The sequence below is a fragment of the Tiliqua scincoides genome, chromosome 4 (genome assembly GCF_035046505.1).
Source record: "Tiliqua scincoides isolate rTilSci1 chromosome 4, rTilSci1.hap2, whole genome shotgun sequence".
NCBI lineage: Eukaryota > Metazoa > Chordata > Lepidosauria > Squamata > Scincidae > Tiliqua > Tiliqua scincoides.
Window position 1 is genome coordinate 189,149,816 of NC_089824.1, and position 12,494 is coordinate 189,162,309.

The following is a 12,494-nucleotide window of genomic DNA, read 5'->3' on the forward strand; positions in this document are numbered from 1 at the left end:
CTGAAGCCTGCCCACCTCCAACTGCCTCTCACCTGCTGGTCCCTACGCTGAGTATAATGGAAAGGGGGGTGAAAGTGGCATGGGGTGGGCAAGCAGGATCTACGATGGCCCACTGTGGGACTGTCCCAGGAGCAGTTGTGTTGATGGAAGTCCCCATTTCTGACTCATAAAGCACCGTGATTGGTTCACCCCACCGTGCCTCCCTCAACCCAGAGCTGAGCATTGCAGGGCAGATCACACGCCTCTTCTCTCTCCTTGTAGTCCTGCCTGGTCTTGATTGCTGCAGGCAGTAGAGTGTAGTCCTATCTAATCTTCTGGTTCGTTCTATTAGAAAAAAGCCCTGGTGATGCTAAATATTGGTGCAACTGACTTTCATCTTTGCCTTGTAGCTCTGATGGGCAAAATACCTCTTTGTTAATACCTGGTCTCATTTGAACACCTCATGTATAATGCTATTTTACCAATGTTCTGTAATTTTGCATCTCAGAACTCTTTGGACCAGATTCAAAATTTATAAAACCCATGCCCTGGTCTCTATGCAGTCCAAAATCAAGACCTGATGAAATCAGATGCCAACACTTTTATTAAGAAGTTTGTCTTTTTCCCCAAAGGGTTACAATCTTACTAGGTTTTTTAAAAATAAAAGTCTGTTATGGCACTTGTGATATACACTTGCTTTTCATCTTAATCTATTCTGAGACATACTACAGTCTATCAATTTCTTAGATGTAAAATTAAAGAATCTACCAAATTTAAGGCAGCTTATTTTTAACAATTATGTGCAAGTCTTTTGCTTTCCCTTCAGTTGTGCAACATCAGCCAGTTCCTACTTCCCAAAGAGTAAGGCTACAGAGTTGCCCACCAGACTGAGGCCAAAGAAGGAAGGCCTGTAGCCAGGGAGACAGACTACATTTGCTCCCAGTGTGGAAGGGATTGTCACTCCTGAATTGGCCTTTTCAGCCACGCTAGACGCTGTTCCAGAACCACTTTTCAGAGCACGATACCATAGTCTTCCAAGACTGAAGGGCCAATGAAGGCTACAGTAGGCAATGAAGGCTACAGAAGGCTTTCCTCCTTTCTTCCACAATTTAGTATACATGTCTTTAAAAAAAAAAAAAAGAGCAAATAGTCTCTTGCCAATTAGCTATTTATTATGTAGTTCCCTCCCCAGCAGTTTTTCTGGCAATTGATGGGTGCAGTCAGTTTCACATTCCAAGTCAGGAGTCAATTCAACCATTTACCAGTATACCACCAGTGCAGCACAACCACCACCTGGACTAGAGCTGCAAAGTAGTAATAGTGCCTGATCCTGTATACCCCGTTACAGCCACAATTTTTATAGCACAAGTTTAGTTGCTATTGGTGTGGCTAGATAGCTAAATCAGCTGTTTTTATTTATATCTGAGAGAACTGTAATCCTAGGACTAGACAATTCTTTCTCTTTGGAGCAACTCAGAAGTAAGTAATCCAAATTCAGCCTCTAGCTGAACGTTAAGCTTTGAATAATATAAAGTATGTGTTTAGTGGTTGCTGGTAGTTATCACCAAAACAGTAATATAAAACAAATCAATTTTAAAACAAGGCCTCCATTGAAGTGCTTCAGCTGGACATCTTTTTATTGTAAATATTGATTGAGGAAACTGACAGAGTTAAATGGTTTCATGGTTGCGATCTAGTGCACCTGAACTGATGTTTAAGCAACTCCCAACCTGTTTTCAGTACATAACCTGCTATTTAATATGGCAGAATACATATTACAAGCCATATAAAAACAATATTAATAAAATGCTTTTTTCTATTTCCTAAAAAGAAAATGCTACACTTTTGCCTTCAACCACTGAAATTTACAAAAAGCCAAACTTGCTGTGAACACACTTGCATCAACATGTATATTTGTATCAACAATTCCTAATACAATGAGGGGATGCACAGCAGCATTATTATAGAGACACATATAAAGCAGTGAAAGACCAGATATAAAAAGTTCATGGAGGCTGAGGTCACTGCTATCAGCCTACACAGGGAAGAGGCAGATCAAAGTACGTTAAAAACATGGTCACTCTCACCAAGAGGTATAATCACATATTGGATGGAGTGAGCTACCAGATAGCTTCGGTAAGAGAATCCATAGGAAAGAAAGACATCTCCTTAGTGAACTGCAGTTGTGGTAAGCACCACTACCAGAAGTTAAAAGCCACACTTACTTGTAGGAACAAAACAATAGCTGTATACTTAAGATGTTCACTAGCCATAGTAAGCTTTCACACTAGATAGTTCAATAAATGTTAAGAGCACTTTCAGCAACTTTTAAGTTTAACCCTTATGCAGAAGTCTAAATTCAATATCCATAAGTGATTTTGTCTTAAGATTTACTCAAGGTAAATATCATACCTGTAATTCAATCTCTACTAATATACCCTCCCCTCCTCTTCTAGTTGCAGAGATTTTTCTAACTCTGCAGCACAGAGGCTGTACCCCTCTGAGGACACTTCAGCCCCCTGGGGTGCCCTGGCATATTTGAAGGGGGCTACAGACTTAAAGGTTAATGTGGACACTGCCTTGCAAAGCTCCAAACTAGTGTTCCCAGCCACTTCTGAGCAGTAAAGCCTGGCCTCTCTGGCCGTATGCTGATGCATAAAAGAAATGGATTGCCTTATTCAAAACCATTATTTCCCCTATTACAATGAGTCATCTTTTAAACATATTTTTGTGAGTTGTAAGCAATTATCATTTCACAAATAAGTGAAAAGACCATATTACAAAGGAGTAACAAGAGGGACACAAGATTGTTTTTTCATTCAGTGTTTGCTAGAGAGTTTACTATTTTGTACCATTTTGAAATGTTGGTTGTATTATAGCTCCCCCCCCCCGTTCCAGGTGTGCAGGAATAACACAGTATTTAATTTCATTGTGCAGTCAGGATCACACACTGGTATTTCATTCCTCTTGCAATAGCCAGGGAGCACATCATGTCAAGCTATAAAAGGGAACAGAAATGAAGGTTAGCCAGAAATAGTTTAGGGCTCCAGCAAGACTGCCTCATTTCATCCATGTCCTCTAAAAGAAAAAGGGAAGGTCCAACTGAGAACTCAAAGCCAGTCACATGAATGAGAATGAACACTGAAGGTTACCAAGTAGATTTTTTGCAGAAGCATCAACCTCCGTTAGAGGAAGAAAGGGGAGACATTCTGTGTATATCATATACAGGCACGCATTGCATAACAACATTCTGCTTAAGGACCAACTGCATTTACAACAGCAGTCCCATAATTACAACTGCCTACCATATTTCACTACATTACATTATGTAGACACTATACCACATTCACTAGATGAGACTGAATGTAATGGAATGGACAGTACAGGTGGGGTCTTGCTATCAGTGAGGTATCTATTCTCAGACCCCTGCAGATGTAGGCCCCTTTAAAGCTTCTGAAGGCAACCAGATATGATCTCCAGAGAGCTTTCTGAGGCCTGCAGGGGCCACGCACCCAGGCCTCCTAATGCTTTATAAGGTATTAATAACAAAGATATTAAAAACAGGCATTCTGAAGCCCACAGAAGTGGCAGGAGCATGTGTGTGGCCTTTCCAGGCTTCAGAAAACCCTCCAGATGCAACTGAAGCACAGCTGCAGTCACCTTCGGAGGGTTTAGGTGGAGCCAAAGTCTGGCTCAACACAGGTCCCAAGCTGAGCCAGATTCTCAGATATAGAGTCCACTGATAAACAGGCTCCATCTGTACATTACCTTCAACCCCATCTAGTGGCTAAAGGTGGTATAGCTTCTATGTAATGTCAATTTCACTCCATTACTAGAATACAGTAGGCTGAACTATCCCTTGAGGACAGGATCAGACAATGTATTCCTTAAGCAACACAGACCTGTACTAGTGGAGAATTTCCATCCTGGTCAGGTAAACAGACACTGTATTTATAATGACAACAACCCAACAGCATGTTATTATATCTACTTAGTTTTTGACCATTCCAGAAACCAAAGATAGAAAACATGATCATACACTTCAGCCTGGTTTGGTTTTTAAAAAAATAATGGGCAAATCACATAAGTAGAAGGAAGCTGACAAAAATATTTCTGCCCAGTTTTCAGGAATTCTTCCTCTGTAGCCCTCCCCATAATCCAGCCAAACACCTTTGAGAGTATCCCTTAATGCTCAAAAGAGGCTTTTTGGGGGGTTATTGTGGGGGAGATGGCAGAGAGGGAGATTGGTGAAAACTCACTAATCTTGACAGAATTACATTGTAAAAGCTTCAGTCAAAATAAAGAGTGTGGGGTACATAAACTGTTTTGCTTTTGTATATTATGAAAATGTTAGAACTACTTCCAGTAGTTAAGTTTCACAGGAAGTGAGAGAACAAAGCAAATGTCACAAGACAACTGAAAGAAGTGAGTGATGATCATGGGCACTATCATTCACAAGCAATGGCAGGAAGACCATCATTATGCAAACCAAAAATCCAGCTTGCCACCCATTTTAAGAACAGATTTTACGTACCTGTCAATCAAAGAATCCCTCATATTAGTAGCAATATTACTTGGCTTGGCTTCATTGAGTTTGAAGACATTCTCAATAACCGATAACTCTGTACTGGTTGTGTCCAACCCACAGAAGGCACACCAGTCATTCACAACCATTCCAGCTGCAATCACCTCACTGCCACGGTTAATGGTCCCAGCCTGCATAAAAGATAGTAATGATAGAATGAATGCTTCCAGCTAACAGACTTTGGGCCCAATCCTATCCAACTTTCCAGCACCTTGGCCAGGGGAAAACCTTATCGGAAGCTTCAGGTGCATAGAGAAAAAGAGGCTAACAGAAATACAGGAGAGTGAAAATGACCAGGGAAGTGGCTCCCTCTCCAACAGACTTTGGTGAACAGTGAAGTCTGTGTTAAGGCAGGACATAAATTTTAAGTACAGTACACTATTTGAACGTATCACAAGAGGCAAATCCTCCAGGACTAAAAATGTAATTGTGAGGTTTCCTACATAAGATACCACGACACATGAAACAACCAAGTTCAAACTGTCAGTCAGTAATTAAACTTGGGGTGGTCACGGTATTTTTGCAAACATTTCATGCCACAGTAAATGTATAGATGCTCATCTTTTGCATGGAATCCAGGCAAATGCTGTGTAGAGATCTTGTGTTACTTCCCCACAACACTCAGGCAATATTCAAATTACAGGGGCCCTCTCTTGTGCCAGCCCCTTAGGTACTGCTTTCAAAAAGGTTCAAGGAGGGCATTTCATTAAGCATTGCTCTCAGGCTCAAACTACACACTACACAGGCTAATTTCTTTTAACACACAGGGCAAAACCAATCTCCAGAGCACGTGTGCAAGGCTCCCTTCACCACTTTCATGCCCTAATTCATTCTAAACTAGACTCCAGACCACCTCCTACATTCAAAAATCTCTCATGCTCCATTAACCACAAGTTGATACAAACAGACCTCCATGTCTTCCTATTCAATCCATTCTTCATTGCTCCTCCTGCTTCACTCAAAATTCTCCTACCTTGCCATTTTGCTTATGCATTTTTGTCTTCTTGCACTTTGGTACCCTGCCAGCAATGTGTAAGACTATATAACCCCAAAAAGTAGCCTTAGTGAAATATTTGGGAACAAAATAAGAAATAGCTTTTAGAAAAGAAGGCAGCTGATCTGGATTAGCTAAGATGTTGCTACTCAGCAAGACCAAGTGGATGGACCACACAATATGATTGGTTCAACATGAACAGGACACAAAAGTCCAACAACATGATATCATTTAGAGACTTGACACTGTTTATTCCAAGTACATTTTAAGGAACCAGAGCATTCATATCGGGACAAAGTGAATAATTACCACAAGTGGGACTTGAAGCAAAGAGGAGAGCTCATCTTGATCTTCAATGGAAGTCTTTGGATGCACCAGTCCTCCTTGGTTACTGAAAACACAGTAACTTCCCACAAGCACCTGGTCTGCTACCGTCTGTCTGAATACTTCCACTTTCAGTACATCTGCTAAGATCTCTTCTGTTTCCTGTTAAAACATTGGAAATACTTAGAGTTATGGCTGTCAACAGTTTAAACTTCTAAAAATTGTCATCCATCTTTAACGGATCAATTATGCTTTAACTACTAAAGTTTTGATCATACATTAAGCCATTCCGCCGAACACTGCATAAACACAAAAGGAACCAAAATGTACCTGTGGACTGGGCAGAAATGGGCTGAGTGCAGCGGCCTTTTTGAAGATTTATTATTTAAGAAAAGCTACTACTTATTCTTAGAAGATCCAGAATTAAGATGTACCAACATTGATTTTGACCACAAACTTTCAGTTTCCTCTGAATTCAGAGTCAGAATGGATCAATAGCACATCTATTCGTGTCCAATCTCTGCTTTGCAAATTAATTGGGGGGAGAAAAATTGCAAGTTAGGACTAGAGCATGATTTAAGTTGCCAATTAAAGCCTGTAAAAAGCTTCTTAAAACATGGCACCAGAAGATATGATGGTCAGATAAAGAGAAAGATCCGAGAAGAGATTTGTATCAGGTGAGAAGAGAACTATATCTGGATGCCAAAGCATCCCAACAGGGTAAGTTATCAGCCTAAGTTAAGTTGTTACATGCATTCTACTCAGAAGTAAGCAAATTCATTGCAATGGAACTTACTCCCAGGTAAGTGTGCACAGAATTGTAGCCCAAGTCTCCTTTACCTTGCTTAGCAATTACTACTGTAATCAGATTTCTTTACAATTACTCATTCTCCTGGCCACCAGCCAGATGGATTCAACACCAATTCAGAAACCAAATGTGAACGAAGTAGATACCAAGGGCAAATGGCAGCTCAGAGCAAACAGTTGTAGAAAGCAATTGGTTCAGTGGTACTAAGCGGTCTGTGCAGAACTGTAGTCCAACCATCATTCTAGCAGTGCAATTACATGGAGTAGGAAATAATTCCCAAATAGTAATTCATACCCTTTCAGATCAGAAATAGCACAGGACTAAGATTCAGGGAATGCATTTCATCTCTCTTTTTCCAGTAAGGATATTACAATCCTAGAAAATAAATTTAGCTATTACACAATAAAAAAGGTTATGTCACTTGCCTACAACTGAGGGTTTAACTGGTTAATCTGGTTTAATTGGTAACCACCACTACACTGCTCATGAATATCTGAGTTGCGTAATCTTCAAGGAATGAAAAACCTTTATTATGGGAATATGATCACATGAATAAGAACAGCATGCTTCTTTCTGGTATGCAGGGATACAAATGCTAACTGATGTCAAATGATCAAAGATGGTCAAAAATTCACAACTGAAATATTATTGAATGCCTTTTTTACCATGGGAACTGTCTTTTTATTGGGACAGAGAGAGAAGCCAAATGGGGCAGATTACCCATCACTTTAAGATCAAGATTGGAAAACTGATATTCCTTAGCTACTTATAGCCTTCATAACTGTTTCTCTTCATTTTCCACCTCTTATTTTTTTCTTCCAAGGTCAGCTTTCTTACTCCTGCCTTGTCTCTTCCATCACTGTCCCCCAATTCAGTGGGGTGGTGAAGCTGTTTAGGGAAGCAGTAGCTCTACATGCTTGAGGTGGGCATGTTCATTTTCATGCCTATCTACAGCCTGCATAGCTAGTCTTCGGGCTAAGGATCCATTTTATAGGATCTAAAGGTTTGTAAGATAGTAGCTTGCAACTATTTTCAAAAGAACAAGTGTTGCTCACAGCAAGCCACGCTCAACTTCCAGCCCCTGAATTAGATACAGAGGCTTTTTAGGTGTCTAACTTTCCTACTACTTAACATTTTTTTATGGAAGAAGCTTGCTAATTGCTGAAAAACTCAAATAAAAGAAGTTCTTTACTCTGTCAATGTCTGGATGGACTAGTGCAACATAATCATTGCATGTAGTGACATTGCCCAGGGCTGAGAGGCGTTCTTCCACACGCTGAATCCGCACTGAATCTGGAAGGCTGTTTCGAATATGCTGAAGCTCTTGGTCTGTGGTATTATTTGGGACTAACAATCCGTGTCTGTTTCCTAGAGGGAAGAGAGACTTCATTTAAGAACAAATTACAAATGCTTCTGAATTCCTGCCTTCGGTTCTCTCTCTCAAATACCTCCATGCCATAAAGCAACCAATGAAAATTCACAGAATCCCACACCTAAAAGGGAGCAAGTATACACCCAGCCCAGCAAACTGCAGCACCAACCCCACCCTTCACCTCATGCAAGACAACTCATACAGTCCAGACTAGTGGGCCACAGTCAGATTTAGTGGACTACCAAAATGTGTCCATAAATCAAATACCTCCAGATAATACAATCAAATAAACCAAACCAAATAGTACAGGGTAAGGGAAATCTGTTGCCACCCCCCAAACACAGGGTCACCTTCAGACAAAACACTCAATATATCAGATTGCTCTGATTTCTAATATCTGTATAGCATCTAGCAATTTTAGTCACAGCAGCAGCAGCGACATATCTGTATAATAAATTAGCATCAGAAGCACATATCCATAGACTCAGTTACCAGGCAATAAATTTCACTGAACTCAGTTTGACTTATTTCCCAAAACGTACTTCAGATGGCACTCAGTCAAGGTATGAGAACCTTAATAGTGTCTATGAGAAAGACTTATTTAAAAAAATGAAATAAGGTATGATAGAGTATGACATGTTTAAATCCAATGCCTTAATTGTGCAGCTGTTTGGGTGATAAGAAAAACAATTTTCTTCTAAAGTGGTTTATCTTCTTCCTTTTGGGTATCAGAAGGTAATCAGAAGATGGGGTATTTATAAAGGAGGATTGAGGCCAAAGAACTAGGAAGTGTTTTAAGGAACTTCAAACTATACTTTTGATGAATGCAACTTACCCACACACATTCTGCCAATGATCCGACATCCAGCAATCGAAGCATGCACTACAGGGATGGTATCAGAAAGCTCCCCTTCAAATACACTAAAAGACAGAATGAAATAAGGTACAGTACAGGCAAGAAAAACATACAGAAATGCCATGCAGTTTAAACCACTTCAATGTGGCTACAGTGTCAAGAACTTTATTAAAGGAACAGTATGTCACATCAACTTATTACAGTGGTTTTCACGAATTCAGCAGTGGGACCCACTTTTCAGAATGAGAATCTGTCAGCACTCACCGGAAGTGACATCATCAAGCAGGAAATTTTTTTTTTAACAATCCTAGGCTGCAATCCTACCCACACTTACCCAGGAGGGAGTCCCATTCACTATCATGGTTAAAAGAATAAACACAGTAGCTTGGAAAGTACAGAACTGTAACATTTCCCCAAATGCAGTTGCATACCATGCTAGCATCAAGTCTATATTAAAAATAAAATATTGAAATAAATGGGGACCCACCTGAAACTGGCTCCCAACCCACAGTCTGAGAAAAACTGTGCTAGAAGATTCTGCAAAAATTCAATGCTAAAACTAGTAATGGTTAAACTAACACTTAAATGCCTGAACTGCATTTGCTCAAGTTTGTGGTTTTCAATGGATTCAGATCTTTGTTGAATTTAAGCTTTCACTGGCAGTTGAAAATCAGAATAGTGTGTTCATGTAAGATATTTATATCCTGTCTTTCTCTCTTATGAAAGGAGACCTGGGGCAGCTAACAACACAATAAGATACAATAATCACTAAAATCCAATGTATACTAATAAAAACCCAACATATATATTGGATGCAGGTTCCGTCTCAAACACAAGTTTTTAAAAAATACTCCAGTAAAGAAGAGGTGCGGCAATGGCCAGGAAAAGCACAGCTACAGCCAATTAAAATGCCTGGAGCACCAATTTTGGTAGTAGCCATGCAGTGCAAATTCTAATAACGTACTGACTGAGCTCACAACTGCTCTTTCAGATTTTGGTTGTCAGAAGCAGTGGTGTCCAGGCCAGATGCCCTCGCCACTTCCTGTGGCAAGGAGTTCCACAGACCAACCACACGCTGAGGAAAGAGATATTTTCTTCTGGCTGTCCCAACTCTCCCAACACTCCACGTTGAGTGGCTATCGCCTGGTTCTGGTGTCGTGTGAGAGGGACACACTTTTGGAGGCCTCCAGGCCAGATGCCCTCGCCACATCCCGTGGCAAGGAGTTCCACAGACCAACCACACGCTGGGTGAAGAAATACGTTCTTTGGCCCGTCCTAAGGTGCCCACAGGTGGCAGCCAGGCTCCTGCCACGGGTGCTTGCCTGGGGGGGAAGAGAGGCCTCGCCCATCACCCCGGGCGCTTCTGGCCAAGGAACGCCCATCTTGGGGGCCCCTCAGGGCGACTCCCCGGGTGGGGCCACGGCAGCCACTGCTCGGCCTGGACTGCCACCCTTGAGACTCCCTCGGCGGGCGACTCTTCCCTCCCCGCCCGCCCACCTGTAGAAGCCCTCGGAGCCCCCGACGGCCACCAGGCAATAGGCATTGGTGAGCTTAGCGAAGCAGCCGATCTCATTGTTGTTCTCGAAACTGGCCCGCACCGCCATCGCAGGGGAGACTCCAACCGTCGCCTGGGCACGCGGACCGCCCGTGATGCCACTTCCGCTTCCTGCAGAGCGCCGCACCCACGCTGAAGGTGGGCGGGGCACGAGCGGAGGGAGCGGCAGAGATTGAAAAGTAGAGGAAAAAAATCTAGAGTTATACAAACACTTGTGCGGGTGGGGCACTTCCGGGTTCTCATTGGAAACAGCTTCAAGGCTCCTGGGTAGAAGCGCAGGCCGCTGTGCCAGTGAATGGCAAGGCCACACCTGGAGTGCCGCGTGCAGAGCTGGTCGCCACGTCTCCAAAAAGGGTGTAGTGGAAATAGGTGCAGAGGACTGGGCTGGGCACCGCCCTGACGAGGCAGTGCAGTGGCTGGGGCTGCAGTGTGTAGAGAAGGTGCCTGAAGGGGGGAGCATGACTGAGACACACAAAATGATGCAGGGGCTGCTCTTCTTCCTCTCACAACACCAGAGCCAGGGGACACCCACGCACATGAAGTGTCTGTGGAATTCCCTGCCACTGGATATGGTGATAGAGAGAGTGGATAGAGGGATGCTCTTTTTCCTCTCACAAAATACCAAATGAGCGTTGGGAGAGTTAGGACAGACAAAAGAAAATATCTCTTGTAATTAGTCTCTGGAACTCCTTGCCACAGGATGTGGTGAGGGCATCTGGCCTTTAAAAGGGGATTAGACAAATTTCTGGAGGAAAAGTCCATAGCAGGTTACAAGCCCTGATGGGGATGTGCAACCTCCCAGTTCTATAATTAGGCTACTTCAGAAGGCCAGATGCAAGGGAGTGGCAACGGGATCTTGTGTGCTTCGTAAGGCACCTGGTGGGCCACTGTGAGATGCAGGAAGCTGGACTGGATGGACCTTTGACCTGAGCCAGCGAAGCTCTTCTTAGGTTCTTATGTTTAGGTTCTTATATTCAGGTGACAAGGGAGGACACCAGGATGCAGTTCTCTTGTCCTGTGTGCTTCCTGAGGATCTGGTGGGCCACTGTGAGATGCAGGAATCTGGGCTAGATGGGCCCAGCAGGGGGGGTTCTTATGTTCTTATGCCAAGTGAAAACTGCCCATAGACATCAACGTGAACAAGGCTGTGATGGAGCAACTCCATGCGCGCACACACCCCATCTCAGCTGCAGGTATATCTATAGACAGATAGATATAAAAATGTGTAGGGTTCCTAACTCTGACTGGAAGCATTCTTGGGACAGAAGTTTCCAGCATGATGCAATTCCTCACCCTCACCCTGAAAAGTCTCCTGATAGCTTACTGGAGACTCCAAGCCTGTCCCAGAGGGTTGGCAACCCAATGTGTAGAGTTAATTATACTTAACCTCTTGCATTAGAGTTTATTATACCTCTTGCATTTCATGGTCATTGGCATTTCTTTCTTTTTATATATACCTTGGTATAACTGCCAGCTGCAAATAACACTTCATGCGTCTGATTAAGTGGATCAAAGTCCTTGAAAGCTACAATAAATGTGTTAATATTTAAGGTGCCACAACATGCCTTTTTGCTGCTCTGGGGTGTCATAAACAAAGGGGGTGTTTGGAGACCTAGGGTTCTTGGTGTTCTGAACCTTAAAACACTCAAGGCCCCTTGCCGGGTAGTATTGCCACCACCCTGTATTTGCCAGTGCCTCAGTCCAGGGACACTGAGACCCTCTAGGCTTAATTCTATCCTTTGCAGGCACTGAGCGCTTTCTCCAATTAAAGCTTCAGTCCTCAAGTTGCTAGACCTCAATGAGCACTTGGTAGCTTGCTGAACAGCTAGGCAGGATTCTGAACCTTTGTTCCCAACAGACAATGAAACAACTTAGTAAAAGATATTTTAGTTTATTAAGTACATAAGGTTACACACTCTACAATAAGGCAGCAAATGCTAGAGGCATAAACATATAGGAAACATATCAGCAATAAAATAATAAAGCTAGCTGGCTATCTCTATTAATACCTATCTCTCACC

At 42.5% G+C, this 12,494-nt stretch overlaps 1 protein-coding gene across 1 annotated transcript; it reads right to left on the reverse strand.

Moving 5' to 3' along the window:
• Positions 1-1,589: 1,589 nt before the first annotated feature.
• Positions 1,590-10,579, reverse strand: EIF6 (eukaryotic translation initiation factor 6). Its single transcript, XM_066626231.1, has 6 exons — positions 10,416-10,579; positions 8,898-8,983; positions 7,883-8,058; positions 5,868-6,044; positions 4,514-4,695; positions 1,590-2,977 (listed from the first exon to the last, which is right to left on the reverse strand). The coding sequence occupies exons 1-6, from the start codon at positions 10,520-10,522 to the stop codon at positions 2,968-2,970; spliced, it is 738 nt and encodes a 245-aa protein (XP_066482328.1). The 5' UTR covers positions 10,523-10,579; the 3' UTR covers positions 1,590-2,967.
• Positions 10,580-12,494: the final 1,915 nt, after the last annotated feature.